Source organism: Gekko japonicus, unplaced genomic scaffold (assembly GCF_001447785.1).
Source record: "Gekko japonicus isolate JY-2015 unplaced genomic scaffold, Gekko_japonicus_V1.1 scaffold208, whole genome shotgun sequence".
NCBI lineage: Eukaryota > Metazoa > Chordata > Lepidosauria > Squamata > Gekkonidae > Gekko > Gekko japonicus.
Window position 1 is genome coordinate 957,879 of NW_015173680.1, and position 24,677 is coordinate 982,555.

General features: G+C 44.9%; 3 protein-coding genes across 6 annotated transcripts in view; 1 reads left to right on the forward strand and 2 right to left on the reverse strand.

Annotated features, from left to right (window-relative positions):
- Positions 1 to 7,758, reverse strand: part of POLB (polymerase (DNA directed), beta) — a 12,262-nt gene extending 4,504 nt beyond the window's left edge. The window contains exons 1-10 of the mRNA XM_015423011.1: positions 7,582 to 7,758; positions 6,942 to 6,999; positions 5,841 to 5,907; positions 5,136 to 5,210; positions 4,048 to 4,106; positions 3,560 to 3,609; positions 2,943 to 2,994; positions 2,254 to 2,308; positions 2,096 to 2,168; positions 1,256 to 1,326 (exon numbers count right to left, since the gene is read on the reverse strand). Coding sequence (XP_015278497.1) covers positions 1,256 to 1,326; positions 2,096 to 2,168; positions 2,254 to 2,308; positions 2,943 to 2,994; positions 3,560 to 3,609; positions 4,048 to 4,106; positions 5,136 to 5,210; positions 5,841 to 5,907; positions 6,942 to 6,999; positions 7,582 to 7,642 — 621 coding nt within the window. The 5' untranslated portion in view covers positions 7,643 to 7,758. The remainder of the gene's footprint in view (positions 1 to 1,255; positions 1,327 to 2,095; positions 2,169 to 2,253; positions 2,309 to 2,942; positions 2,995 to 3,559; positions 3,610 to 4,047; positions 4,107 to 5,135; positions 5,211 to 5,840; positions 5,908 to 6,941; positions 7,000 to 7,581) is intronic.
- A 2,928-nt stretch (positions 7,759 to 10,686) lies between these two features.
- UFM1 (ubiquitin-fold modifier 1) lies at positions 10,687 to 14,157 on the forward strand. The gene is made up of 6 exons (XM_015423027.1): positions 10,687 to 10,729; positions 10,815 to 10,871; positions 11,988 to 12,045; positions 12,319 to 12,358; positions 12,794 to 12,826; positions 13,199 to 14,157. Coding segments are annotated over exons 1-6 (288 nt in total). The 5' UTR covers positions 10,687 to 10,727; the 3' UTR covers positions 13,297 to 14,157.
- A 1,299-nt stretch (positions 14,158 to 15,456) lies between these two features.
- KANSL3 (KAT8 regulatory NSL complex subunit 3) overlaps positions 15,457 to 24,677 on the reverse strand; it is a 35,259-nt gene continuing 26,038 nt past the window's right edge. For 3 of the 4 annotated variants that reach the window (XM_015423037.1, XM_015423039.1, XM_015423036.1), the window contains 8 exons: positions 23,068 to 23,256; positions 20,573 to 20,657; positions 19,542 to 19,696; positions 19,181 to 19,293; positions 18,791 to 19,013; positions 17,797 to 17,936; positions 16,865 to 17,024; positions 15,457 to 16,153 (listed from right to left, as the gene is read on the reverse strand). In XM_015423037.1, the coding sequence (XP_015278523.1) occupies positions 15,588 to 16,153; positions 16,865 to 17,024; positions 17,797 to 17,936; positions 18,791 to 19,013; positions 19,181 to 19,293; positions 19,542 to 19,696; positions 20,573 to 20,657; positions 23,068 to 23,256 (1,631 nt within the window). In that variant the 3' untranslated portion in view covers positions 15,457 to 15,587. The remainder of the gene's footprint in view (positions 16,154 to 16,864; positions 17,025 to 17,796; positions 17,937 to 18,790; positions 19,014 to 19,180; positions 19,294 to 19,541; positions 19,697 to 20,572; positions 20,658 to 23,067; positions 23,257 to 24,677) is intronic. The other variant, XM_015423038.1, reaches the window with a different exon arrangement.

Here is a 24,677-nt window from a genome sequence, read left to right on the forward strand (position 1 = left end):
TGTTGGCAGGGTTTCGTTTAGTCATTGGGGGTCCGGGGCATGCTGGGGGGGGGGAGGCCAGTGGGGCTCCCTACGATTCCACAGCCAGCTGCTCTCGTCTTGGCAATGAAGGCAGTAGTGGCAGCTTCACTCATCCGGCTAGGGCAGCAGGGAAGAGGGCACCCAAGAAGCACAGGCCCCATATGACTGGTTAAGCAGGCTGGCTGGCTAGCTCTTTCGCCCTCTTTTGGGGGACACACGCTCCAGTGCTACCACAAGTCTCAGGAAGAGTAGCGCAGCAAAGATGGTCTTAAGACATGGCAGCAGCCTGGGACAATCAGCTGTATACAAGGGGGGGGCGGCCTCTACAATGATTCCAAGGGCCCATCCTGGCATTTTACCCAGCCCCAGGCCTGTAGCTACAGTGGGGCATTTTCGGGGCCTGGCCCCCTGACTTCCTGCCAAGCCCCCCCCAACTTCCATCCGGCCCCCTGGCTCTCTGGGCCACCTGGAGGACTCCCCACCACCGCCCCTTCCCTAAGCGTGGCTTGCTTCCCCGTGCAGGCAAGCAGAGTACGAATGCCGCAAAAGTGAGTTTTTAAATTTTTATTTTTATTTTATTATTTTGTGACATCAGTGCCCCCTGACTTATTTAAAGGTCCCCTAAATTACAAAATCCTGGCTACGGGCCTGCCCATCCCCCCCCCCAAAAAAAGCATTAGGACTGCCCCTGCATGTGAGGACATGTGAACGGAATTGCAATGAATAAAAAAGTCCTTAGGGACAATCTGAATTTTGCTTATTTCCAGATTTGAACTGATCACCCTTGTTTAGAGCGGGGAAGAATTTTCACTCCAGATCAAATTAACCCAGGGATTTTTCAGCAAGATTTGAAAACCCTCCAAACAGCACACACACGTAGCACCACCCCTCTCTTTCCAGCTCGTCTTTTAAGAAGTTATTAACCAGTCATTCCTGTTTCACAAGCCCTCCATAAACTCCACTATGCCACCATGCTATGTTAAAAGTAGCAACCAACCGTCAGTCATAAACGCGTTCTCCATTTTTGCCCACCTGGCAATGAAGGCAAGTATGAAATTCAGTAAGGTCTTCCCCTCTTTCAGATCTATTCCCCACCCCCCACCAGTACCAGATCTGGAAGCACCTGATCCTACAACACTGCTGAAGCTAAGCAGGAGTGAATTTAAAACAGAACAAGCACACAGCGGTGCTTCCTTCAACAGCAAAAATACTAAATTGGAACACACATACGTACCTGCTTGGAGGATTCGGAAGTGTAGTCTGGATGGGTCAGGAGGATATCCATATCCCCACTGGATTCAGCACCTATAAAAACAGAAGATGTAGGAAAAAGTAAACCCTGGAGGCAAATTAAGACCACCATAAGAAAGGTCTGTAACTTATGTTTCTTTGCATCCAATCTTCAGCTTCAAAGTGATTTTAAAGTCACAGCACTCTGCTTTTGCAAGCAGTAGTTATGTGCTTTAGTTAATATTAGAATATTAGAATATCCAGCCATTTATTCCTGTTCTTGACCTGTCTTGCAATTAGAACACAGCAGGAAGTGAATTACTTCTCTTTAGGGTTGCCAAGTGGAAAAATCTTCTTACCGGGGGACTCCCGATCTGCGGCTGGAGCAGGCGCGCCGCACGCGCATCACCAGGAAGTGACGTTATGACGTCGGGCACACTGGGGGCGGGGCCACGACCATCCGAGGAAAAACCATAGAGTTTTCCTTCGGATGATCCTGGCCCCGCCCCCAGTGTGCCCGGCGTTATAATGTCACTTCCTGGTGACGCGCACACCGGGATGGGGTTCCCCCGGGGCCCGATCCACTGGCAGTGGGGAACGGGCCTATGGGGGGGGTTTCCCCACCCCCCGGGGGGACTTGGCAAGCCTACTTCTCTTGCCCTGCTGTACTCACCCATTCTAAATAAACACAAAGAGCACATAGATCTACAGAGCAGCATGAACACAGGCACCAAGAAGAACACCTACGTTTTAAATAAAGGCATTTTTAAAACCCAAAGGACCAGGAGATTAACCCGCAAAACACCAAAATAGGCATAACGCTTATGTTCTTTGAAGAACCAACCTCGGCGGAAACTGCCGCACACTGTGGCGATGTATCTGGAGTCCACTTTTTTGACCTCATTCAATACGATTTCCTGTTACAGGGAAAACCAAATCGTTTGATCTTTTTCTCTTTGATACTTTTATCTTTCCTTTCAGTAAGTAGGCATTTTGCCTTACCTGCATCTCTAACATTTCTTCCCTAGGGATTCTTTTCTCAAAATCTTCAAAATACCTGTAGTTTAGAGAAAAGCAAAAAATGGTGATGCTAAGTATATTTATTTGCAAGCAGATTCTGTTGAAATGAAATATATTGACCGTCTCAAAGAACAAGAAGTAATAAATCATACCGTGCATCCCAAAATCCAATTCAAACATTATCTGGGATCATCAGACCCCCACTAAAATGACTCCCATGAATCAGCCTTACATATGGGTCAGACTAAATACTACTATTTGGATAGACTCAATACACTAGATGGCTATTGGTTAAATCAATCACTTAATAGATTGAATTTACTGAGGGAAAGCCTCAACACTACAAAAGTTTTTCTTCCGAACATCCACCACTTTCTACCATTTACTGTTAAAAACAATCAACAGTAGCTCTGTGTATGCTATTGAGGATGAGTCCTTTGCACTATACAACTGGGCAAACAATATAATCTCACATTTCAATTTGCAATCCATGAGGAAGATACTTTTATCCTCAGTATGGCAAGAGGTGATCGCTAAATGTTTAAAACTTTCTTGCAGAGTTTGCCTTTGGCAACAAACCAGAGAATGGCTAAGTGTTGCTTTTTGAAGGCATTTTTATCTCCAGGAGGACATGCACTCAACTAGTTAGAGAAACAAAATATACGCCTTACTTCAGTCCAATTCGTTGATGGTGGTTTAATTTATGCTCATTTTTCTTGAGATCTAGAAGGAGAAGAGTAATGTGATCAGTCTATCATTTTTTTAAACAGAGTGTGGGGAAGAAATAATTTGGCCTGCCTTTATGGAGAACAGGCCTGTACACAGTCATATATCTGTGGATTATGATCCCATCGGGGTGGCCAAAAAAGACAAGGTGGCTCACAGACCTGACTAATGTAGGCTCACTTTATTTCTCAAACCTAATGTGCTGCCCACCATCCCAATGATTTCTTGCAGTGAATTACAGAAGAATAAAAACACACACAAAAAGGGACAAAACCCCAAGCAATTAATCCTCTAAATTATAAACATTAAAGAGAGAAATCTGTCTGATCTTGGCATGAGGAAAGAGGGGGAACAGCACAAAACACATAAAATAAAGGCAGCCAAACGTGCTAAATTTCAAAGATACCCAGCACTGGCAGCACTGGGAAAGGAGGGAAGATTACTTCAGGGTGGAGTACTCCTACCCTACCCTGACAAACAAAAAAGCACGCTTGCTATACTGTAAATAGCTTGTGTCCCCACCCACCATCACCTAGAAAGACAGTCCACAAAGTGGACTCACCTTCCAGCGTCTTAATTCCTTCATCTACAAACTTCCTGGCGGCAGCAGGACTGCAGAGAGACAAGGCAGTTTAGAATCTCTAGCACAACAATTCATTCCAGTGTCACCAGAACGACAGGTGTGCCAGGGTACCAACAGGTGGTGGAAGCATTTCAAAAAGAAACATAAACAGCAACCACCAGTCTATGAGGATCAAGTAAACTAAATGCTTCCTAAGGTACAACCACACAGAGATTGCAACAATAAGAGAGAGAAAATAGAAGGGTTTGCTGATAAGCAATTGCTAGAAAACCAGGAGATTATCAACCAGAAAAGGATTTTCAGTTCCCCAACAAGAGCTCTGGACAAGATCAATGATCTATGACACGTGCAGCCAGCCAGATTAAGTGATCAGAGTAGGCTCAACCACAGATCAAAAATTCTGACTTTCCGTCTTTTAGATAGTTTGGGTATCCTGATCCCATTTTTAAAAGCACATCCATATTTACCCTATGCCACTAACTCTGGTCAGGAAGTTGATCGAAGAGCTTGTATCATCTTGTCTAATCTGGAGAAAAGAGAGAAAGAAACAACTGGGCGATCTTTGATAAGGAAGTTCAAAAATACACATAATGCAAGAACTGGTAAGATTTTGGGAAGCAAGATGCAACTCCTTGAAAGTCTGAAACAAAAGTTTTATGTTATGCCCTTGATGTGTACTGGAGGGCAAAAGAGACACCTGCCCTTGTGCTCCCCCCCACCACTCCAGCTATGACCAGATGGGGGAACACAAGAGAAGAAAGTGGAGGCAGCAGCACCAGCACAAATGGCAGGGCTCAAAGAGGATGTGCAGAGGTGGGCCTCCTCTGAGGAGCAGCTGTTGTTCAGCATCTGCTTGGCATGCAGAGGGCCATGGGTTCAACCCCTGGCATCTCCAGTTAGAAAGGATCCAGGTAGTAGTTGCTGTGAAAGACCTTTACCAAAGACTCTGATGGACAAATGGTCTGATTCAGCATAAGGCAGCTTCATGTGAATCACATTTTAGGTACCATTAAAAGGAGCAGGCCCGTGTGGCACAATCCACAGGAAGAGTTGCATAATGCTGTTATTAATAACTGACTTGCAAAGTGACAGATTACCAATAAAGCTATGCCTTCTAGATGGGGCTTCCAGATGAGTCTATAGCATGTGAGTCTATAGCCATGTGAGTCTATAGCAGCAGATTAAAACAAGAATCCAGCAGTAGCTTAAAGACTAAGAACATTCTTGAGGAGGAGCTGTGTTAGTTTGTTGCAGACCAAACACACTTATTGGAAATGAAGCTTATTAAAAGAAAAACGAAGCTTAGTAAAAGAAAAATTCAAGCAAGCAGTGACGTTTCGATGCTGAACACACGAAAACTGGATCCTGTCCTGAGAATAAAAGATCCCATCTAAGGAAGGCAGGGCTACTCCAAACTGGAGATGAGCTGCAGAGTAGTTAAGTCAGCCACTCCCAGTTTCATAGTGTCAAATCTGCATATGAATTCCAGCTCAGCAGTTTCATGCTAGCATCCCTCTTTGGAGTTTTAAGAAATGTATAAACCCCAAACACTTACCTTTTCTAGCTTACGTAGCTTACCAGTGGATAAAAACTCATCAATTTTTTCTGCAATTTTCGCTCCTACTCCATCCTACAAAATATGAGGAAATGGGAAAAGTTAAATGAAGCAATGGGAGGGTCATACTTTAGGGAGACCGGCAGACTGAACTCAGACACCAGGTGAAGATTGACATCTATTAGCCAAAGGTATGCAAAGCACAAGGACATATAGAATGATTTTTTAAAAAAGAAGCCAGTCTTTACCAAACACAGACCCCCTTAACAAGAGGGCACAAGCCACTGTGGAGTTCAGTCACTGGGGCAAACAGGGGCAGTGCAGGAGCACAAATGCTCTTAAGGCCAATTACTTACACTAGACATGTTTCCTGCTTGCTTTTCTCATTGCATTACACAACTGCTTCACCATATTTATTTAGATGTTTATACCCCACTTCTATCTTCAAGGGAGTTCCAAAGCTTTATCATCACAACAACTCTGTGAGGTAGGTTAGGCTGAGAGTGACTGGTGGAGTGGGGAGTCAAACCTGGGGCTCCCATATCCTAGTCTGGACCTCTAACCATGACAGCACACTGGCTCATAAGCTGCATGTGAACTCTTCAGCCAAACAGTAGCACACAAGCAGGAGATGAATTTCATCATTCTGAATGAGTCCTGAAAGACAGGGGGATAGCCTGCATCTACTGACTTGACAGAACTTACCAGTTTCTTCGCTTCAGCCCCACTTTTTATTTTGCTTGGATACTTGGATATTACAGAAGCAGCTTTCCTACGTAAAGCAAAGAAAATTGTGCATTCCAAACTCCTCCATAAAGTAAACATTAGCATGAAATAGACACAAAATGCACCCCACAAATCCAGTCAAGACCAATTCTCCTCCAAAATACTATCAATTACAGGGAAGGAATAACAAGAGACTAAATACAGCTTTTCTCTTTTCCAGGTGTATACACCAACATTTGTAGCAAGTTCTATAGACTGCCAAATTGCAGTTTTGTGAACGTCTCAACTGAGCCAGAAGAGAGGGTTTTGTCCTACCTTTATCCAGCTCTCAGCATTACTGCATCTTCTGGTCAACAGGCCAATCTTTTTACTTTTATATAGGACCAGTATGTTATCAGGTTTCCTACTTTGTGATGTTCTGTCCCCCCATCCCCTACAAATGTTCAAAGACATGAGCCTTGCCATATCCAAGGTATGAGAATGAGTTTTACCAGTCCTATAAAAATCCCTAAACACACCCCAGCCAATGCTCCCTCTAAGCTCTGTGTTCACCTTACATGAACACAGCAAGAGGGAACTAGAACTTGTGTCCTCTCCTGTGCCAATCTCATCATCACCAGTGCAAAATTTCTGTCCTTCCATTGTTGTGTTTAGTACATCACAAAACCGGTTGGAGAAGCAGCGGAGGTGAAGGACAGAGAGGCTTCAGAGGAAGATACAGAGCAAGGGGAAGGAAGGCAGGAATGTGACCGGTGATGGACTGGAAATGGAGAGGATGTGAAGAAAGCAAAGGAGGAGAACGGGAAATAAATTTAAAAAGGGAAGAAGAAAAGAGTGTGGAAGAGGTCAGGAAGTAGAGGAGCAAGCAGATACCATGTTGGAGATGGCTGGAGTATACATAAATACGGTGCCATGGCATGAAAACCACATGTCAGTAAAGCAAATCAGCTACAAACTTACTCTGAAGACCTCTACTGACTAACATTCCAGTTAGCTCACAGTGCCTGTTCCCAGGAAGGGTGGGATATAAATTGAAACAACAACAACAACAACAACAGCCCCCAAAAGAACAGGCCTTACCTGTAGGCATTGTACTTGTGGATGGCTCTATTCACATTCCTCTCATAGTTGGCGAGTTCTGAAAAGAGGATTCTTTTTAGTCCTGAGCAGTCGCACAAATTAAAACACTACAACATGGGCAAAGTCAAGCATATGTAAATGCCATTAAGTTCTGTGGAACATCTTAGCCATCCCGAAACCCAGTAAACCAAAAAGTGACAAATCCCTGCAAAGCTGACAGCCCATAAAAAAGGACACACACACCCCTCCAGCTCCAAAATGGAGCAAGCAAATAAAGTACTAGGAGGAAAGTAACAGATGCTGCTCTGAGGCAAGGGCCAAAGAACTGCTGGCCACTGCCCCACCTGGGCAAAACTGAAGAATCCCCCTCACTCCAGGCTGTACAAAGCGAAAAGCTTCTAAACCAAACGTTAGGCGTTTGGGCTGCATTTTCTTTTGCCAAAAATCGGCAGCCGAGGCAGGGGACAGGATCCAGCACCCTCCGGCACAGCTGTCCCCCACATTGCCAAGCTGAACCCTGCCCCGCAAAAGCGATCCGGGAGACCAAACCCTGTGTGAAATGGGATCAGCAGCTCCCCGGAGAGTTAAGCTCATCTGCATTCAACAGTTCACATCCGAGTAAACACACAAGAGTACCTACCAGTCAGGAAGTCCGTGATACCCTCGTTGGGGTTCTCCTGCGGAGCCTTCCGCTTGCTCATGTCGCCGCCGCCGCCAGCCAAGCCGAAGCTGCAGCCTCCGCCGACCGAGCTCGCCACCGAGCAACGGCATCCGCTTCCGGTTGCCCAGCTTCCGGGAGGGGCGGCTGCGAACAATACGCGCAGCCCCGAGGCCACGAGTGATGGGCGCATCGCTTGTCGCTTTCCTTCTCCAGCCGTAGAAAGGCTGCGGCTCCAACTCCGCATTAAGCTTGCGGAGTAGAGCATCCGGCCTGTAATTTAGTCAACGCACTGCGAGCGTGGTTTTGTCGGCCAGTTAGTGTGTGGAGCCACACAGGACTTGGATTGAAGCCGTTTTAGGGTGAGCCCTGTCCTGTCAAACCACGAGGAGTCCTGAGACTTATTCTAGGGTCAGCCGAGTTGAACAAAATCGGTACTTGTATTTGTGCATTTGTGCAATTTTCCAAAACTGAACACAAGAGCTGTGCTGAATCGAACCAACATCCGGTTTCACACCGCAGCCAACCAGTTTCCCCGGAGGACCAACGAAGAGGGCACAGAAGCCCAACGTTGCCTCGTAGCCACTGGTATTCAAAGTTTTGCTGCCTGTAAATGTGGAGATTCCGTTTGGTCACTTCATGAATCTCTTTAATCTGGCCACCACTACATCTACTGGCAGTGAATTAGCCAATTTTATTACTAATTTAACTTAATGAAAATGAGAGTCCAGTGTCACTTTAGAGGCTTAACACATTTTCCCACACAGCATAAACTTTGGCAGAATATATTGTACATCTGCTTTATTTTGTTGATGCAGACTAACATGGCTATCCAACTGGAATAATCATTTAACTTAGTAACTTTGTACACAGAGGTTCTCTTTAGTCATTGTGACTAATGGTTATTGTTGAATCCACTTTTAAAGCCAACTACATTAATTGCCATAACTACATCCCACAGATATTATGAAAGAGGAGGGAAATGTTTATAACCCTCCAACTGGGTTCTGGCCCTCTTCGTACTGTGAAAGCAGCTGTAACCTCTGTATATGAAGACCTAATGCCTAAAAATATTTTTCGAATTCAGAGGTAGAACCTCTCTCAATATCACTGCTAGGTGGCAACAATAGAGACAGGCTTTGGCCTCCATGCCCTGCTTGTGGGCCTTCCTCGTTACCTGTACATGAAGCTGCTTTATACTGAATCAGACTACAGTACTATCAAGGTCTGATTGGCAGCAGCTCTCTAGGGTCTTAGGCAGAAGTCTTTCTCATTATCTGCTGCCTGATCCTTTTAAATAGAGATGTTAGGGACTGAACCCAAGACTTTTTGCATTCAAGGAAGATGCTATACCACTGAGTCACAGCCCATCACTGTGGATATGATTTGCCACTGTGTAAAACAGGATGCTGGACTAACAAGAACCCTTGATCTAATCTAGCATGAGCTGCTTTTATGTTCTTATGAAGATAGTAGCAAGGCTGTAGCAGAGCCATTACAAAATTGAAGATCTATGGAAAAGACACAGATGGTGCTTGTTTATGGGGATGTTTATTTTCATTTATTTAAAACTTATCTATACCCCTTTCTACCCAATTCAGGTTCCCTGAGGATCAAGCATTAAAAAAGCATTTACAATATAAAATATTTAAAAGTTAAATAAAACATAATAATAACATGTAAATATGTAAATATGTATAAAGCACACACAAACAGGGAGGTGGGCTAATAAGAGTTAGTGAGGGACTGCCAAACAAAACAAAAATGTCTGCATGTGCTGGTGGAAGATGACAATAGTGGGAGACAGATAAATCTCCCTGGGGAGGGAGTTTCAAAGTTTTGGCACCATGACCGAGAAGGCCCTTTCTTGGATTGCCACCCTAGATGCTCCAGATGGCAGGGGCACCCCAAACAGGGTTTCTGAAGATGTCTGGAATAGTCACGTAGGAAGAACGTCATTCATGTTGCCCCATGCAGTAAAACTGGGCAAATGGGAAGTGTGGAAAGATGGTCTCTGTGCCTGTGTTCTCACCCCAGTGGCTGGACTCTTATTTTGTTCTACTGCTTCAGACGAACACAGCTGACCACCTGGATCTGTGTTCTCACCACTTAAGGCATCTCTTCTGACTCAGAAAAAAAATATATAAGCATACTATACAGGCAGGCAACTTTCTTGGTTTCCTAGTTAACCCGTGTACCTTACTGGCTCAGCATTGCCCACTGCTGCAAAGTAAGGTTCAGACGGATGACACGACCTCATATATGGTTAACATGGTAATAGTAATATACTTTATTGTCATTGTACATAGTACAACGAAATTAAGATGCAATCATTTCGGTGATCTACAACAATATTCATATACACTCACACAACCATTCACTACTATCTCATAACTCCCTTAAGGTTCACATAGCAACTTAAAACCACTAATGTCACCCAAATTCCAAATTCATACAGCATTTAAGGCAGTAATAGCTCTCGAATAAAAACTATTTTTTAATCTGTTTGTCCTTGTTTTAATGGGCATGCATGAGGAAGGCCACTCAGGCCACCATTCTTGGCAGAACCATCCCATGAACTGGGAGGAGGGGGGATTTTGCTTATGAACCACCTTGCACAGGTTTGGGCGAAGAAAGGGTTCCTGGCACCTAGCTTCTCTGGAAAAGCCAGACGCTCTCATGGTAACTTGCACTGCCACTTCTTGTGCTCAGTTGGTGCACTTTTATTATACGGAGGCCGTCCAGATTAGGGGGAAAGGAAGGCGGGACACAAATGACCACTAGGAAGCAGAACAAGAATGGAGCACCCGTCATGTTATCGTGTGACCGTCACCCATTGCCTGGTTCATACAGACGGTGGGTCGTTCCCTGACCGCAGTAATCCATCAGAAAACCAGCTCTAGGCTTGCCCTGCCCCCTGTCAGCATGCTGTATGTCGTATTCTCGAGTTACAAAGAGTTATTTTCAACCAAGGGGGCCACTCCAACATGCACCTTCAAAATGACGGCTTCCGCGTGGAATCCGGAAGTGAAGGTTCTTGTCTTTCCCTCTTTGTTCATGGAGGATTGACTAGAGAGTCCCGGAAGTGACGTTAAGACGTACGCCCAGGAGCCGCTTGACAGGAGACGATGTGAGTTGGCCGGTTGGTGCTATTCCGCGTCTTTTTTTTCCTTCTGTGCCTGACCCCATTTCTGTCTTCTCCTTTTCCCTCGCAGGGCCAAGGTCACCTTTAAGGTCACGCTCACTTCGGACCCGCGGCTGCCTTATAAAGTGTGAGTCTCTCCCTCCCCACCCTGTGAGGCAGCGCTACCTCAATGGTGCGCACGCGCGTCTTCGAGCGACACGTCGCTTCGGAGTGCTGCGGCCCAGCGGCAGTCGCCAAGGGGCGCTATAGGCGGAAAGTCTGAGGGTAGCGGGGCTTGTGAGTGCCTGCGTGCTCAGAGCGCTTCACAACAGCTCTGGCTAGCAATAGCATCATGCTTCTGCAGCATCCTGTCCTGGGAAATCTGGAGTTAAAGCAACATTTTTTTTAAAAAAGGCAGCAGTAAGAGTGCCTCTCCCCGCTGATGTTCTGAACAGTGTCACTTGTGGTTGTTTTTGCCTTGAAGGCTAGGTCTACCCTGCCCTGCCCTTTTGACTGTAGCCTTCTTCAAGTTACAGTGAATGAATGTGTATCCTGCATGGGACATCTCTCTTTATATATAATTGAATAGTGGGTGCCAAAGTTCTAAAATGCACTCCTTTAGTGTATGGACGCTTGAACTGTCAGTCAGAAGACGCTCGCTGGGTTGACTGGCTGCTTTGAGAAAGAGCCAATGCAGGTTCACTTTGCAAAGAAAACTGTGGACTAGTGCTGGGATAAATGTGAGATTTAAATCACACATTCAGTTGTATGTGTGTTGAATGTAAAATGTGGAGGAACAGTAGAAGAGATTGGATTTATACCCCGCCCTTCACTCAGAATCTCAGAGCTGCTTGCAATCTCCTTCCCTTCCTCTCTCCACAACAGATACCCTGTGAGGTAGGTGAGGCTGAGAGAGCTGCTGTTGAGAGAACAGCTCTGAGAGAACTGTGACTGACCCAAGGTCACCCAGCTGGCTGCATGTGAAAGAGGGGGGAAATGAACCTAGTTCTCCAGATTAGAGTCCTGCCCACTCTTAATCACTACAGCATGACTCAACACACATATAAAGGAAAACCAAGTGTACCCTGTACATGGATTCACTGTGACTTGTAAATGGAGCTAGTGTGGAAGGATTTGGAGATGGGAAGTCTCCATTTGCAAGACATTTCTGGCTTCTCAGGCCGTGCTGTTCCTCAGTATGTTTGATTGTGAAATGTTCTAATGTAGCCAAGATAACTTTTTTATGGCTTTCTATGTGTTGCAGGTTAAGTGTGCCTGAAAATACACCGTTCACTGCTGTCTTGAAGTTTGCAGCGGAAGAAGTAAGTGGGTTTCTGGCAGTGTCCTTGTGCATCTGCTGCTTTATTTGTTTGTTTAAAAATCCCCAAAGCAGACAATGAGAAAATCACTGTAAACTTTGTTGGTCTTAAAGGTGCCACTGGACTCAAACTTTGTTGTATTGCTTCAGACCAACATGGCTACCCACCTGAATAATTTGCCCAGTCTGTGATAAGAGTTTCATTAATAGAAATGCACAAGAAGGGATTGTTACACCACGTTCTGTTTTTAACGTGTTCTGGTTCTGCTTCCTTTAGTTCAAAGTTCCTGCAGCAACAAGTGCAATTATAACAAACGGTGAGTTGTTTTTTGTGCACTACAGCTCAGATTCTAAGGCTCAATGTCAGTGCTCAGAAGAGCTAGAGCAGGAGCCCCCCCCCCCCACAGTCCCAGGTGATAGAGCACCATTCCAGAAGCACTGCTGAGTTTTCCTGGTCATGCATCCAAACCAGCAAGAAAGTGGTGGTAGAAGGGAACAGCTGGTGGGGAAAGCTGGGCAGGCAACTGACTGTGGCATGGCCTTCACTTTGCTTTCCTTGCTATCTGAAATGTTCTTTCCATCAGAGTTTCAGCCTCATGGGTAGATGGTGCCTATAAACACCCCCCCCCCCAACACATACACACACACACACTTATTACTGTTTAAAAAGGCTTCATTGGCATTTGCCAGACAGTATGCCTGATATTGTATGTATTTGTGTATAAATTTTATTTGTTCCCGTCTTTTTCCAGATGGAATAGGAATAAACCCTGCACAGACAGCTGGTAAGTAGCAATCTGGGGTCTGGTTTTTAAAAGCCGAGTATTTTCTAATAAAGCTGTTCTCAAAAGGGGATATATCCCACAGATCCTTGTCTTTCTCTTTCCATTCTATTTGTAGCAAGCTCTGCTATTCCTTATTGCATCCCATCATTTCTATTAAGGCCATATCTTTGTGTGGAGTGGCCTTAATACAAAGAACGAGTATCCCTGTGTATCTTTTATTGAGGCTTGCTGGACAACTTAAAATGGGCAGTGGCCACTCTGACTACCCCGTGCTCAGGTTACTTCCAGTCACAGAAATGTAACTGGATTAAAAGTATAAAACACTAAATGTACACTTTAAGCAGTAAGTGGTGTTCTTTTATTCTTCATTAGGAAATGTTTTCCTGAAGCACGGTTCAGAATTACGGCTCATTCCCAGAGATCGTGTTGGACGATGTTGGCCTGGGCTTGTGACAAAAGAATATAAATAGTGGACAGCTTGATCAGTAAGCATCTTCACCTCAGACAATTAGCCTCCCTTACCATAATGCAGAGTTATCTTCCAATTATACTTCCCTGCAAAATCACTGCACAGCAGCTTGTCTGCTAAGAATGGCCTTGGAAGCTGGATGTGCTGTCTTGCGTCTCTCATCTGTTGGAAGTTTAACTGTAAGAGAGAGCTGTACCATCTTCCTAGTGGGAGAGGACTTCAAAATGGGAGCCTCTCTCTGGTATCGGAATAGTTGCTCCAATCCAGTGATTCCGTGCAGGTGTGGAGGCCCCAGGGCTCACGCAAAGTTCTGCCATTTTGCTTTCCCATTCAGTTAGATGTAACATGCTGTCTGTGGCCCTGTGCCAAAGTTTCTGAAGTGAACAGGAAAAGTCTGCTCATTTTGTGAGCTTCCCATTTGCATTGGAGCACTGGAATTGTGCTTTGGCCTGGAGACTTTAATCTCGAGCTATCAGAATGTCTGTAACTATTTTAAGAACATCTTCACTTTGATAGGCTTTTGTGGAGAACAATGTATGTACATCATTGTATAAACAGGAAAACATGAAAGTATGGGAAAGTCAAGAACTCTGGCATTTATGGCATTTGTCCCCACAGTGTCTGGTATCTTTCAGTTAAACTCTTTGGATTTGCACCTCTACCAAGAATTTTGTACAACATTCCAGCAAAAATAACTAAAATTATTCATTCAAAGGCTGTTGTTCTGTGAAGAGAAATAACGCTGGTAGTCTGTGTTTAAAGTTACTATACTTTTCTCCATAGAAATCACTGGCTTGTTTATTTAAGGTGTCATACTGTAGGTTCAAGATTGCCTGTCTCTTACCATGAAATGCATTACTACATTTTACACTGAATGGCTAATAAATATTTTTCTGTGTATGATTGAACTTGTTGAGCTACTTGATGCAAAAAGCAGGGCAGGTGATGCTGGCAAGTATTTGAAATGCGGTGGGAAGGTATCAGACTGAGATCCCCAAACCATATCATTCCAAATCCCTCTGTATTTTTGGCGTGTTTCATTGTAATTTAGCCTTATTTTTCCTTTCCTTCAGCACCCACTTACCACATTTGGGTTGGGGAGTGAGAAGGAAACCAACTTCTGCCAGTCTTCTCAGTTAAACTCATCTTATATTGCTATGGAGCCTCCAGTGCAGAGGGAGTTTCTCTGTTCTGTAGTTCTGAGGGGGAATTTGTGTTCAGGAGAACTCTTGGTAAAACAAGTTTCATCTGAGTTCTCTGAATTACAAATTGGGACAGGGAGATTTCTTCACTGGGAGACTGGAAGCTTTAGAGGATAGCCATTCAACTGCATGCACAGGATCTGCCGTGCAGGTGCTCCGTGCTTTCCGAAGAGAGTTCAAAGTGTTCCTGTGCCTTCCTAAATTCCCAGTACAACTATGTTGACTCTCATCTCTCCAAGAAGCAGTATTAGCATGACAACTTTGTGCTATCAAAAGATGTGGCTGCTGGTATTTCTAACCAGCCCATCTTGATTTCACAGGTAGACAGCCATGATGCCTCTTTTACAGCGCAATCCTAAAAACAGTTTCCTAGGAGTAAGTGCCATTGAGTAGATGTCTGTGGGATTTTGAGTCAGCCTGCTAAGGATGCACTGTTAGACACTCCACTATACCTTGACCACCTCTCCCCAACCAGTGCTCCCTCTAAACTGTTGGGGTCTTGTAAGCAAAAATTCTACTTTGTGAGCAACTGGCATTAAAGTTGTGATCAAGTGATTTGGCTAGTGCATAAATTAGTTTGCTCTGGAGCCATCCTTCCTGAGCGAAGACAAAAATGTGTGAGTCAGAGGGTAAGAAACTAAGCTAGTTTACACTAACTCATCTTAGAGGGAACACTGCTCCCAGCTATATGGAAGACTTTGTTTGTAAGGCTGGTGTCTCCTTAGCCCCAGCTGCGGAGCTTTTGGTGGGTTTAATCTTAACCTGTAGCAGCTCTACTACTCCAGGTCAAGATGTCTCTATATAATCCCCCCCATAAATAAAATTTTAACTAGCTTCCCTATACTGGGAATACAACACCTTCTATGCCTGCAAATTCTTCCAGGATGAGATGTGTTAGATGTCCACAGACAGAAATTAAAAGTATTATGTACACAAAAAAGAGTTTATTAAAAGTGACCAATGAACAAAACAAAGCATCCTCCCAGTACAGAGGACAAAAATTGGGAACGATACTCTTGTTCCCACAACCAAGTTTCATTTTCCATAGCAAAGGCAAAAATCAAGTTAACAGTAACAAAGCATGGAGTTGCTATGGCTTCTGGCTGAGGGCAGGCCCAGCAGTGGCTATGATAGAGGAGCTGGCCAGGTTACTGCCCAGTGTTATAAGTGTGGTGCCAGGTGCAGCAGGCAACATGCCCTGGGGCAGTAAGTGTCTGTTAGTAAGAGACTCCCGGGTGTGGATGATGGTGCTGCTATCATCCATGACGGAAGGCACCCTGCCCAGGGTCTCCAGAGCACCAACCGCATGCCCTTTGGTCAGATTAACTTTCTCTCCCCTCTGCCCGAGAGCCCGGTCACCCTTCATGGCCGTTAGTGTAGAGGTCAGTATAACGGTCTTGGATGTTGTCTGTAAAACAGGTCCTACTTTGGAATGCACTAGGCTGCAGGGTGGGCTGGAATTACTGGCTGGTGTGGTGGTGGCAAAAGTCACAGCTCCAAGAGGGGCAGCAGCAGAAGAGGATACAGCAGTGGTTTGGATTGCTGTGGGCTTCAGTGGGACAGAAGCAGCTTCTGCCATGACGGATTTTGTGAGTGCCGACAGCTTGGCATCTGACATCACATACAGAGTCTTCATGGGGCTTGTGGTGGTTACTGCTGAGGGAAGAGACAAGATGACTGCTTCAGTTGGCTCCTCAATACTTCAAAGCCTGAACAAAACAAGCAAACCAGCTAGCTGCTGGCAGCCCCAGCCTTCCACTTATCAGCAACCCTATTTGTGGACTTTCCAAAGAAATGCATCTCCCCCCCCCGGTGATTTTCAGACCAGTGTGTGTCATGGTCCTCCCCCCTCCCATCTTCAACTCTATCTCTTCCTACACAACAGCGGAAACCAGTGAAAAAGCAAAAGGGAAGATGAGTGGTGAGACTGTATTTGCCCTTCCTGCCTCCAGATACGGGGGTGGCCAGGGCAGGTTAAGTACCCCCGCCCCCTTCATCATCTCTTGTTCCCCCCAGGAGAAAAAGCAAAGGATTACAGCTGGGAGGACAGCACTGCAAAAAAGTAAAAACCTATGCCATGATCCTGGGTAGTGCAGACACACTGAAACCCCAAGTAGTCTCTGCAGTATACAGGACCTCTCCCCCCCCCCAGACAAGCCTTCCATTTGTTCCATTTAAATGAACATAACTAGAGGTGACAGAGCTAAACATGATCTGTTTGGATTGCTGAATGTAAATGCATGCTATTAGTAAACATGAACATCAGTGGTTCTATTAAGTTTGATTCAAGAGACAAGCCCACTCAGTTCAAGGAGAGCAGAGCTCCACCTTATAAACTTGGCAGGACTATTCCACACTATTTCTTACCAACGGGGAGTGTGACTGAGATTGGCTGAGATACTGGATCAGCAGACGGCATCTCTACACCAGCCTGGCCTTTGCCAAGTTCCACCTGAGACAGTAGTTTGGTGGCAGGCATGGAGCTGGATGCTGGGCTAGTTATGTTTCCAACTGCGCTGTCTGGAACCTAAAAAAAAATTAAACATGTAAAAAGAACTGGAAGCTAAAACACAGGAACAGAAGGCATTTTGGACTACGAATGGCTCACAAGGCTCTTCATTTCTGCTGCACAAACTAAAGCACTAATCCCTCTGGAACTGAGAGATGTCAAGAAGCTAATGAGAAGAGGCCAGTACTGACCATTTACAACTCTGTAAAAGGTTTGTGCAGCAGGCAGATTTGACAGCATTGTATATTTCATTAGGGGAAACCCCCCCAAGTTTCCAGCTTTGAAAGTCTGCAATCATCACCACAAAGCAGGAAGCAAATACACGGAGCTCAGGGCAACATACACTGTTGTCTCCCCATTTATTCTGCCCTCCCCAAAACTCTGTGTAAGTTGGAAAAGGGGGGGGGGAGGATGGTTGTCCCACCCAAAGTCATCCACTTTGAGCTCAGGGCAACATACACTGTTGTCTCCCCATTTATTCTGCCCTCCCCAAAACTCTGTGTAAGTTGGAAAAGGGGGGGGGGAGGATGGTTGTCCCACCCAAAGTCATCCACTTTGAGCTCAGGGCAACATACACTGTTGTCTCCCCATTTATTCTGCCCTCCCCAAAACTCTGTGTAAGTTGGAAAAGGGGGGGGGGAGGATGGTTGTCCCACCCAAAGTCATCCACTGAGTTTTATGGCTGTGATCTGAATCTGGCACCACACTAGCTCTCAAGCCTCAAGGGGCAATTTCTGCGATTTCTCAAGCACCCCATTTGAAAGTTATTCATTCTGGCAGTTAGAATTACCTGGGCTGGCTGTGGTGGGAGCAGGAGCTGCTGCTCTTCCAGCTGGGGCTGGACACTTCCGATGGCAGCCTGACTGAGGGTGGTGACTCGGCTGGCCTGTCCTCGCAGGGTTACGGTGATAGTGGTTGGGGCCTTCAAGCCTGGAAGAGAAAAGGCAACATTCGCTTGCGCAAGGTGACTTCAGAGCATACAGTTCACTATAGACACTGGAGCCACTATGGTTGATGTTTTAAAAATGCTCAAGATAACCTCTTCTAGGGGCAGCTTTCAGACATAGTGGGCTTCCTGCCCATCTGTGCATTGTTGAAAACCATAATCTCAACTTTTTCCCTTGTCTTTTAAAGCAAGCATTCAATACTGCAGAATCACATTTGCGTCTCAGAGCCTTTCTTCCTGGAGCTTAGGCTGGTACACTGAGTTAGGTCACATTATCTCAACAACCTGGTGAAGCAAAGAACTGGTGCCTTGCCCAAGACCACCCAGTGAGTTCCCTGGCTGAGCAGAGATTTGAACCTGGGTCTCCCCAGTCTAAGTCCAGCCATTCCACCACGATGACTCCCTTCATAGGGCATTGAAAGCATGTGCAAACAGCTATCATTTTAGGCTAAAGGCTATTTATGTATATAATTCTGTTTTCAAAGCTGACTTCCGACACACCAGTGCAAATGGCTAAATGAAGAAATGCTCTGCATTCTATAACACTCTCTCTGAGAGTGGCAGTGGAGTCTCAAACTGCTCAAGATTATGTCATTCTCACTGCTGGACCTCCTGATGGCACCTGGTATTTTCGGCCACTGTGTGACAGAGTGTTGGACTAGATGGGCCATTGGACTGATCCAACATTGGCTTCTCTTATGTTCTTACTAGATTATCCTTAACGCTCACCAGATAACCTCAGCACACCTACTGGTGAAGCAAAATGTGGTGCTAGTTCAGGAAAAACCACCTTGGAAAGGAACTGCTCCCTACTTTGCTGTCGTAGTGTGACTCTTACCTGCCCCCTGACCGGAAATGTGAGCCAAGCCAGGAAGGCTGCTTGCAAGCTTTGCCAGCCCCCCATTTGTGAGCAGCTGATGAATGGTGGTGGGCTTTGCACTTGCTGAAGCTCCAAGGGATGATAAAGATGTGGCTACCGGGATCGTGCGAACAATTGTTCCTGTACTGGTGGTTATGGCATTTAAGCTCTGGACGGGTGCAGAGGTCTTCAGGGCTGAGGTCTGCAAGGTTTAGAAAGAACAGGCTGTGGCAGTGGGACAAGACTAGGCACCACTTTCCTTCATCTTATAAAACATCCAGAAGTTTAAACAAGGTCTATGCGGTCTGATGCCTCAGCATTTGTTTCACGCACTTGCACCTCAACCACACCACCTCCAATGCTGCCTACCTGAACCGAAGTCCCCGTGGCAGCAACACTTGCTGGGAGAGCTGCTGGCTTTGTGCCAATGTCCTGCAGGCTGAAGCTCAAGCCCTGCAGAAGACTGCTGGCTGATGCTGTCCCTGAAGAAACCAGAGAGATGTGAAAAGATTTTTTTTCTTTCCTTGCACAGAGAAGAATCTGAAATTGCTGCAAGTCCCTGAAAATGATTTGGCTGACCTGACCTCTTGCTGATCCATCTCAATGCCAGGATGCCCAAGCAAGCACTGAAGGAATACCCAAATCCAGGACAAAGGTAACACAATTGCTTTCTACACCCACTTCAGACTAGGAATTGCCTTTCACAAAATGAGACACCATCATCAGTTACCTTGGAGTGGAGTGCTGGGTTGTGCTTGTACACACTGTGTGCTGCTGGCCACCAGCCTGTTCTGCAGAGCATGGAAAGCACTCGGAGCTGTGCTACTGGGGATTATAGCGGAGGGGGTAGGACTGATAGAGGGGCTGTCTGCTGCAGAACTTTGCCTGGGAAAACATCAGATGCAGTCAAGTTGGTAACAAAGTTAGAGCTGGGGGAGGAATTTAAGTCTTCCTGTCTCTATCTTATCCTCACGATCACCACCCTCTGAATGAAATAGGTTAGGCTGAGAGTGACTGGCCCAAAATCATCCAGTGAGCTTCCATGGCAGAGTAATGATTTGAACCCAAGGCTCCCACATCTTAGTCTAAGGACTGAGCCACACCAGCTGGAAGTCAAACTGAAACATGATTACACAGACACTTTTGCTAGGACAAGATATTTCTATCAGGTACCTGAAAAATTGTTCATAAACAAAGGGATTTTGTTTTCCCCAAAACACATGGCTTGGCTACTTTGCATGCAACACCTGAAGCTTCACACTCTACGTGCCTTCCTTTTCCCGTTGTGCTCTTGATTGGTCTCTTATGTTCTTATGTTCTTAACCGCATGAGTTCACCTGGACAGTTCTTAATATAGGCCGATCACATATGCAGCAATCTGTGACACAAAGCAGCCAGAACCACATGAGTTCACCTGGGCAGTTCTTAATATAGGCCGATCACATATGGATATAAATCTGTTGAGTTCTCACAGCTAAAGGCATATGCTGACTTTCACTATAAAAGCACAAATGATCTGAATTCACGTGAGGTTATAGGGAAGTTCTCTGTGTGATGGCTTATCTTTACATGCAAATCACCCTTTGATTCTGCAGTCTCCTAGTAAGGTTCTTCTCTGCCATCAAGTTAGGAATGAGACAGACCCTAAGTTGATTAGGAGGTATGGTTACATCTTTAATTGCCCGTCTGAATTTGGCATTTTAAACTGAGAAGCGAGGGACCTGTTCTCTGCCTCTAACTGGCTGTTTCAAAGATACTCACTTTGAAGTGGCAAGCACTCCCGTCACCTCTTTTGCACCCAGCACAGATTGTCCAAAGGCCACAGCAACAGGTTTCACTGCACCTGCTGCAAAATGAGAGAAAAGAAATGAGGGATCAAGTTCTCTCCTTCACCACGATTATAGCTGCTTTTGAAGGGCTGGAAAAAGCTCAGGTAGCACGCTCCAGCATTCATACTCCATAAGCTGACACTGCTGTGAAAAATGCAAGAAATACTATGAGATCATGCAACTCACTCAGCAGGTACCCACAGAACAACAAATGAAATGGATTCTGGATATCAGCAGCTCCATGATGCACAAGATGGAAACCAGGCATTGCCTCCAGAGCACTGGAAATCTAGGCCTGCAGGCTCAAATGTGGCAAACCACTACTGTCCATGGCTCATGACACTTATACTAGTTTCACTCTTCTCTCTACTACCTTGTTTCACCAGCTAATCAGCCATAGCAGGGCTTTATTTAATCCATTTGATTCTGTTAGCATCCTTCTAAGACATTTTATAAAATACACAGGAACAAAAACCGAGTTAAAATTATGCTTTTATTGTAGTGTTTTGGATACAAATATAAATTGTCTTGCATATTCCTTCTGTCCACGTATGGTAAGAGGGAATTCTTGTTTTGTTCAAGTTAACTTCTGCATTTCATTATTTTCTGTGAAAAGAAATAAAGTTTGGATAATTAAATTAAAGGAACAGAAACTTTCAAAGCTGATGAATGTATGCTTCAGTGTTCACACACACACACAGAGTAGTTAATTTGTACAGTACAGAAAAATACTGTTAAATTAACCATTGGAAGATTTGCAGAAGTACATTTTACAGCTTTGGAAGCCTCCGTATCTCAATGTTCTCAAACTGCTTTATTGAGTCCTGTTCTACTAAGAGAGGCTGTTTGTAGAAAGCAGCAATGAATAACTACCCTTCTGAAACCATTCACTCCACAAATGGAGCTGATTCATTCATTCATCTAGCTTACATCTAGTTCTATTTAACTATCAGGGTTAACATCTAGCACTGTGATGAAGTGTTCTGCAACTGTGCTAACCACAGTTCCTCCACATTTCACTTTGGTGAACCAATATCTGCACCCACGTGTGTGCAAATCAATGCACTGTGGCCAACTCCCAGGCCAGCATACTTTTATAAGACATTTATATTCTGCCTTTCCCCCAAGGAGCTCAGGGTACCCATACATCATGGATGGGGTGATCCTATCCCAGCCCAATTTTGTAAGATATGCATCAGCAAACATGATCATCATGCATGTGTGCTCCCAAACACTGAACTATGTGAAGCAACCTTTTAAAAGGAAACAGATGAAATGAAACACTTCTGCTCACTTCACTTGGCTCCTAAGAGGTTCACAGCATAGAAGCAGGTCGGGAGAGAGTGATCCTTTACATTTGTAACCAACTTTGTATTTCAAGCCATGGTAATATCCTGAAGTCATGATATCCAGGAAACTAGTTATGCAGGATATAAATATTTTAAAAGAACAAATGAGGTCCCCAGGAGGAAGCTTTTATGGCTATACTCCCAACTTAACAGTGTTTGAGAAGTCATTTCTGTCAATCCATATTCAAAGATAGTGGAACTCCCTTGAGATATTCTTCTTTAAAACTGACCATGCTAACAAATCCTTTCACATTCAGCATGCCCCAGACATTTCCCACCTCCCAACCACCACACTGGGTGAGGAATAGCAACCCATAAAGCAGCAGTTTAGTCACAAACATCTTCCCTTAGCTTGTACCATAACAAAGGTTAATATTTGGAAATTACTTGTCATTATTCAGCAAGCTTTTCCCCTCCTTTCAAACTCTCTGCCTTGACACTGCAGGGTTGCTGGGGAAACCTAAAAAGGGAGTGAATGACTGGACTCTAGCACTGTGATGGTTATACTTTTTGTTCTCCATCCCGTTGTGATGGTTGCTGTGCAGCTAAGTACAAAGAAGGAAGCTGTAATCCAACGGAAATGTAACAGGTTCACTGACTTGGCTTCTAAGGAATACCAGAAGAAAACTTGAAGGAACTCAGAGCAGCATATGTGGTTCTCACTTCCCTTTTTCAACTAAATTGATAAGGTGTGCATGCACATGAAAGCTCATACCTTGCATAAACCTTTGTTGGTCTTAAAGGTGCCATTGGGCTCTAAATTTGTTAAACTGCAACTAGAAATTGCTCATGAATGATAACATCTATATTATTCTAAAACAGAGTTGCCAAATGCTGGCATACCAGATGAATGGCATGTTAGGTGCTTGCTTTCCACTATCACAGCTATTGGACTGAACTCTGAATCCACCTACTACACCCATATTTTACAAGCCTTAGTACTCATCCCTGTCAGCCAAAATGCAGTTAGGCTATTCAAACATGATACGAGTGACTTGGTACATTCACTGCCCCTTTCCTGTCTCCTCCTGCCTACCCTGGAGATATGTAAAAACGACTCCCAATTTCCATGACTCACTTTCTGGTGATGCTTCCATGGGGACTCCATTCCCTGCTCCAGCAGCTTCCCCATGGGAGACAATGGTCACCTTGATTTTGGCCCGCTTGGCGGATTTGCTGCACTGCGTGGGGCTGGGAGCCTGGTGCCTCTTCAGCTGCATTCGCAGATCTTCTTTCTCTCCTGCATCCAGCTGCTGCTCTGAAGAGACTGGAACCAGACAACACAAAACGGCTTATTTGAAACTGAGACTATACGATATAAGAACATAAGAGATGCCAATGTTGGATCAGGCCAAAGGCCCATCTAGTCCAACACTCTGTCACACAGTGGCCAAAAATACCAGGTGCCATCAGGAGGTCCACCAGTGGGGCCAGGACATTAGAAGCCCTCCCACTGTTGGCCCCCCCAAGCACCAAGAAGACAGAGCATCACTTGCCCCAGAGCCCCTATCTATACCTTGTGGCTAATAGCCACCGATGGACCTCTGCTCCATATGCCTATCTAATTCCCTTTTGAAGCTGTCCATGCTTGTAGCCGCCACCACCTCCTGTGGCAGTGAATTCCATGTGTGAATCACTCTTTGGGTGAAGAAGTACTTCCTTTTATCCGTTCTAACCTGACCGCTCAGCAATTTCATTGCTCCTCTACTCCTCTACTGTCAGAAATGGGAAGTACAAAACCCAAAGGCCTAAACTCCTCTACTGCCAGAAATGGGAAGTACAAAACCCCAAGGCCTAAACTTGGACATGTGGAGCTCCCTTGTGCTGTCCTTTGTAAAAAGTGGCCTTTTGCTTCCTGTGCATCAAGAACCTTTCCGCTCTGATTTCAGCAGCCCTTGGTCAACCACTCATTCAGAGCTATATGACAAAGAAATGCTCAAAACAGTCACTTAAGTTTTACATTCTTACAGAGCAGACAGTATGAAAAGCAGTTTACTTCAAGACGAAAGTTGCCAAAATCCTACAATTTCAGGGTGACCCAGAACATACATTTCCACAATGTAAAAAGTAGTTATCAGTTCTGATCAACTTCACAGAATCGATTTGTTAGATGGCAAACAATAAGGATCTGCAGGCATGGCAAATATTTATTCAAAGGAAAGCATGATCATGTGAGAATCAGTGCCCTGGTCTAACTGCAGAGCAACAAAATATAAACAGGGAAGGAAGGGTGGCGATTTAGAAGACTGTGGGGGGACAGGCAGAGAACAGATACTGAAATTGTGATCTGCACTCATGTTGAGTTGAAGTCTCTAAAAAGAAATAATCTTTTGTAGTAGGCAATGTCATATCAGATTCCACAACAAGTCTACAGTTCTCAGCATATTCTCTTAAAAATAAGTTGCACTGAAATTAGCGAGACGCAGTTCAACTCCAGCCTTGATAGTAAGTTTCACCAATTTACTTGATAGTAAGTTTCACCAATTTCACCATCATTTACTGGCAACTGAACAAGCTTCTCCTTCTTAGCACATAACTCTTCCACAGTGTTTTTCATCTGCATGGAACAATTAGCACCATTTTTTGTTTGTCTGCTTTACTACATTCAGCAAGCTCAGAGATAATGCAGTGATGCTTCCCACGTACCTAGCAACAGTACTCTAAAACACAGCTCTCTCTTCTGGCTAT

Bases quoted from the DNA above. Each gene is read 5' to 3' on its own strand.
- UFM1 (XM_015423027.1), top strand. The intron at 10,872-11,987 runs GTGAGTCTCTCC...TATGTGTTGCAG, and splicing joins CCGCGGCTGCCTTATAAAGT to GTTAAGTGTGCCTGAAAATA. The intron at 12,827-13,198 runs GTAAGTAGCAAT...ATTCTTCATTAG, and splicing joins AAACCCTGCACAGACAGCTG to GAAATGTTTTCCTGAAGCAC.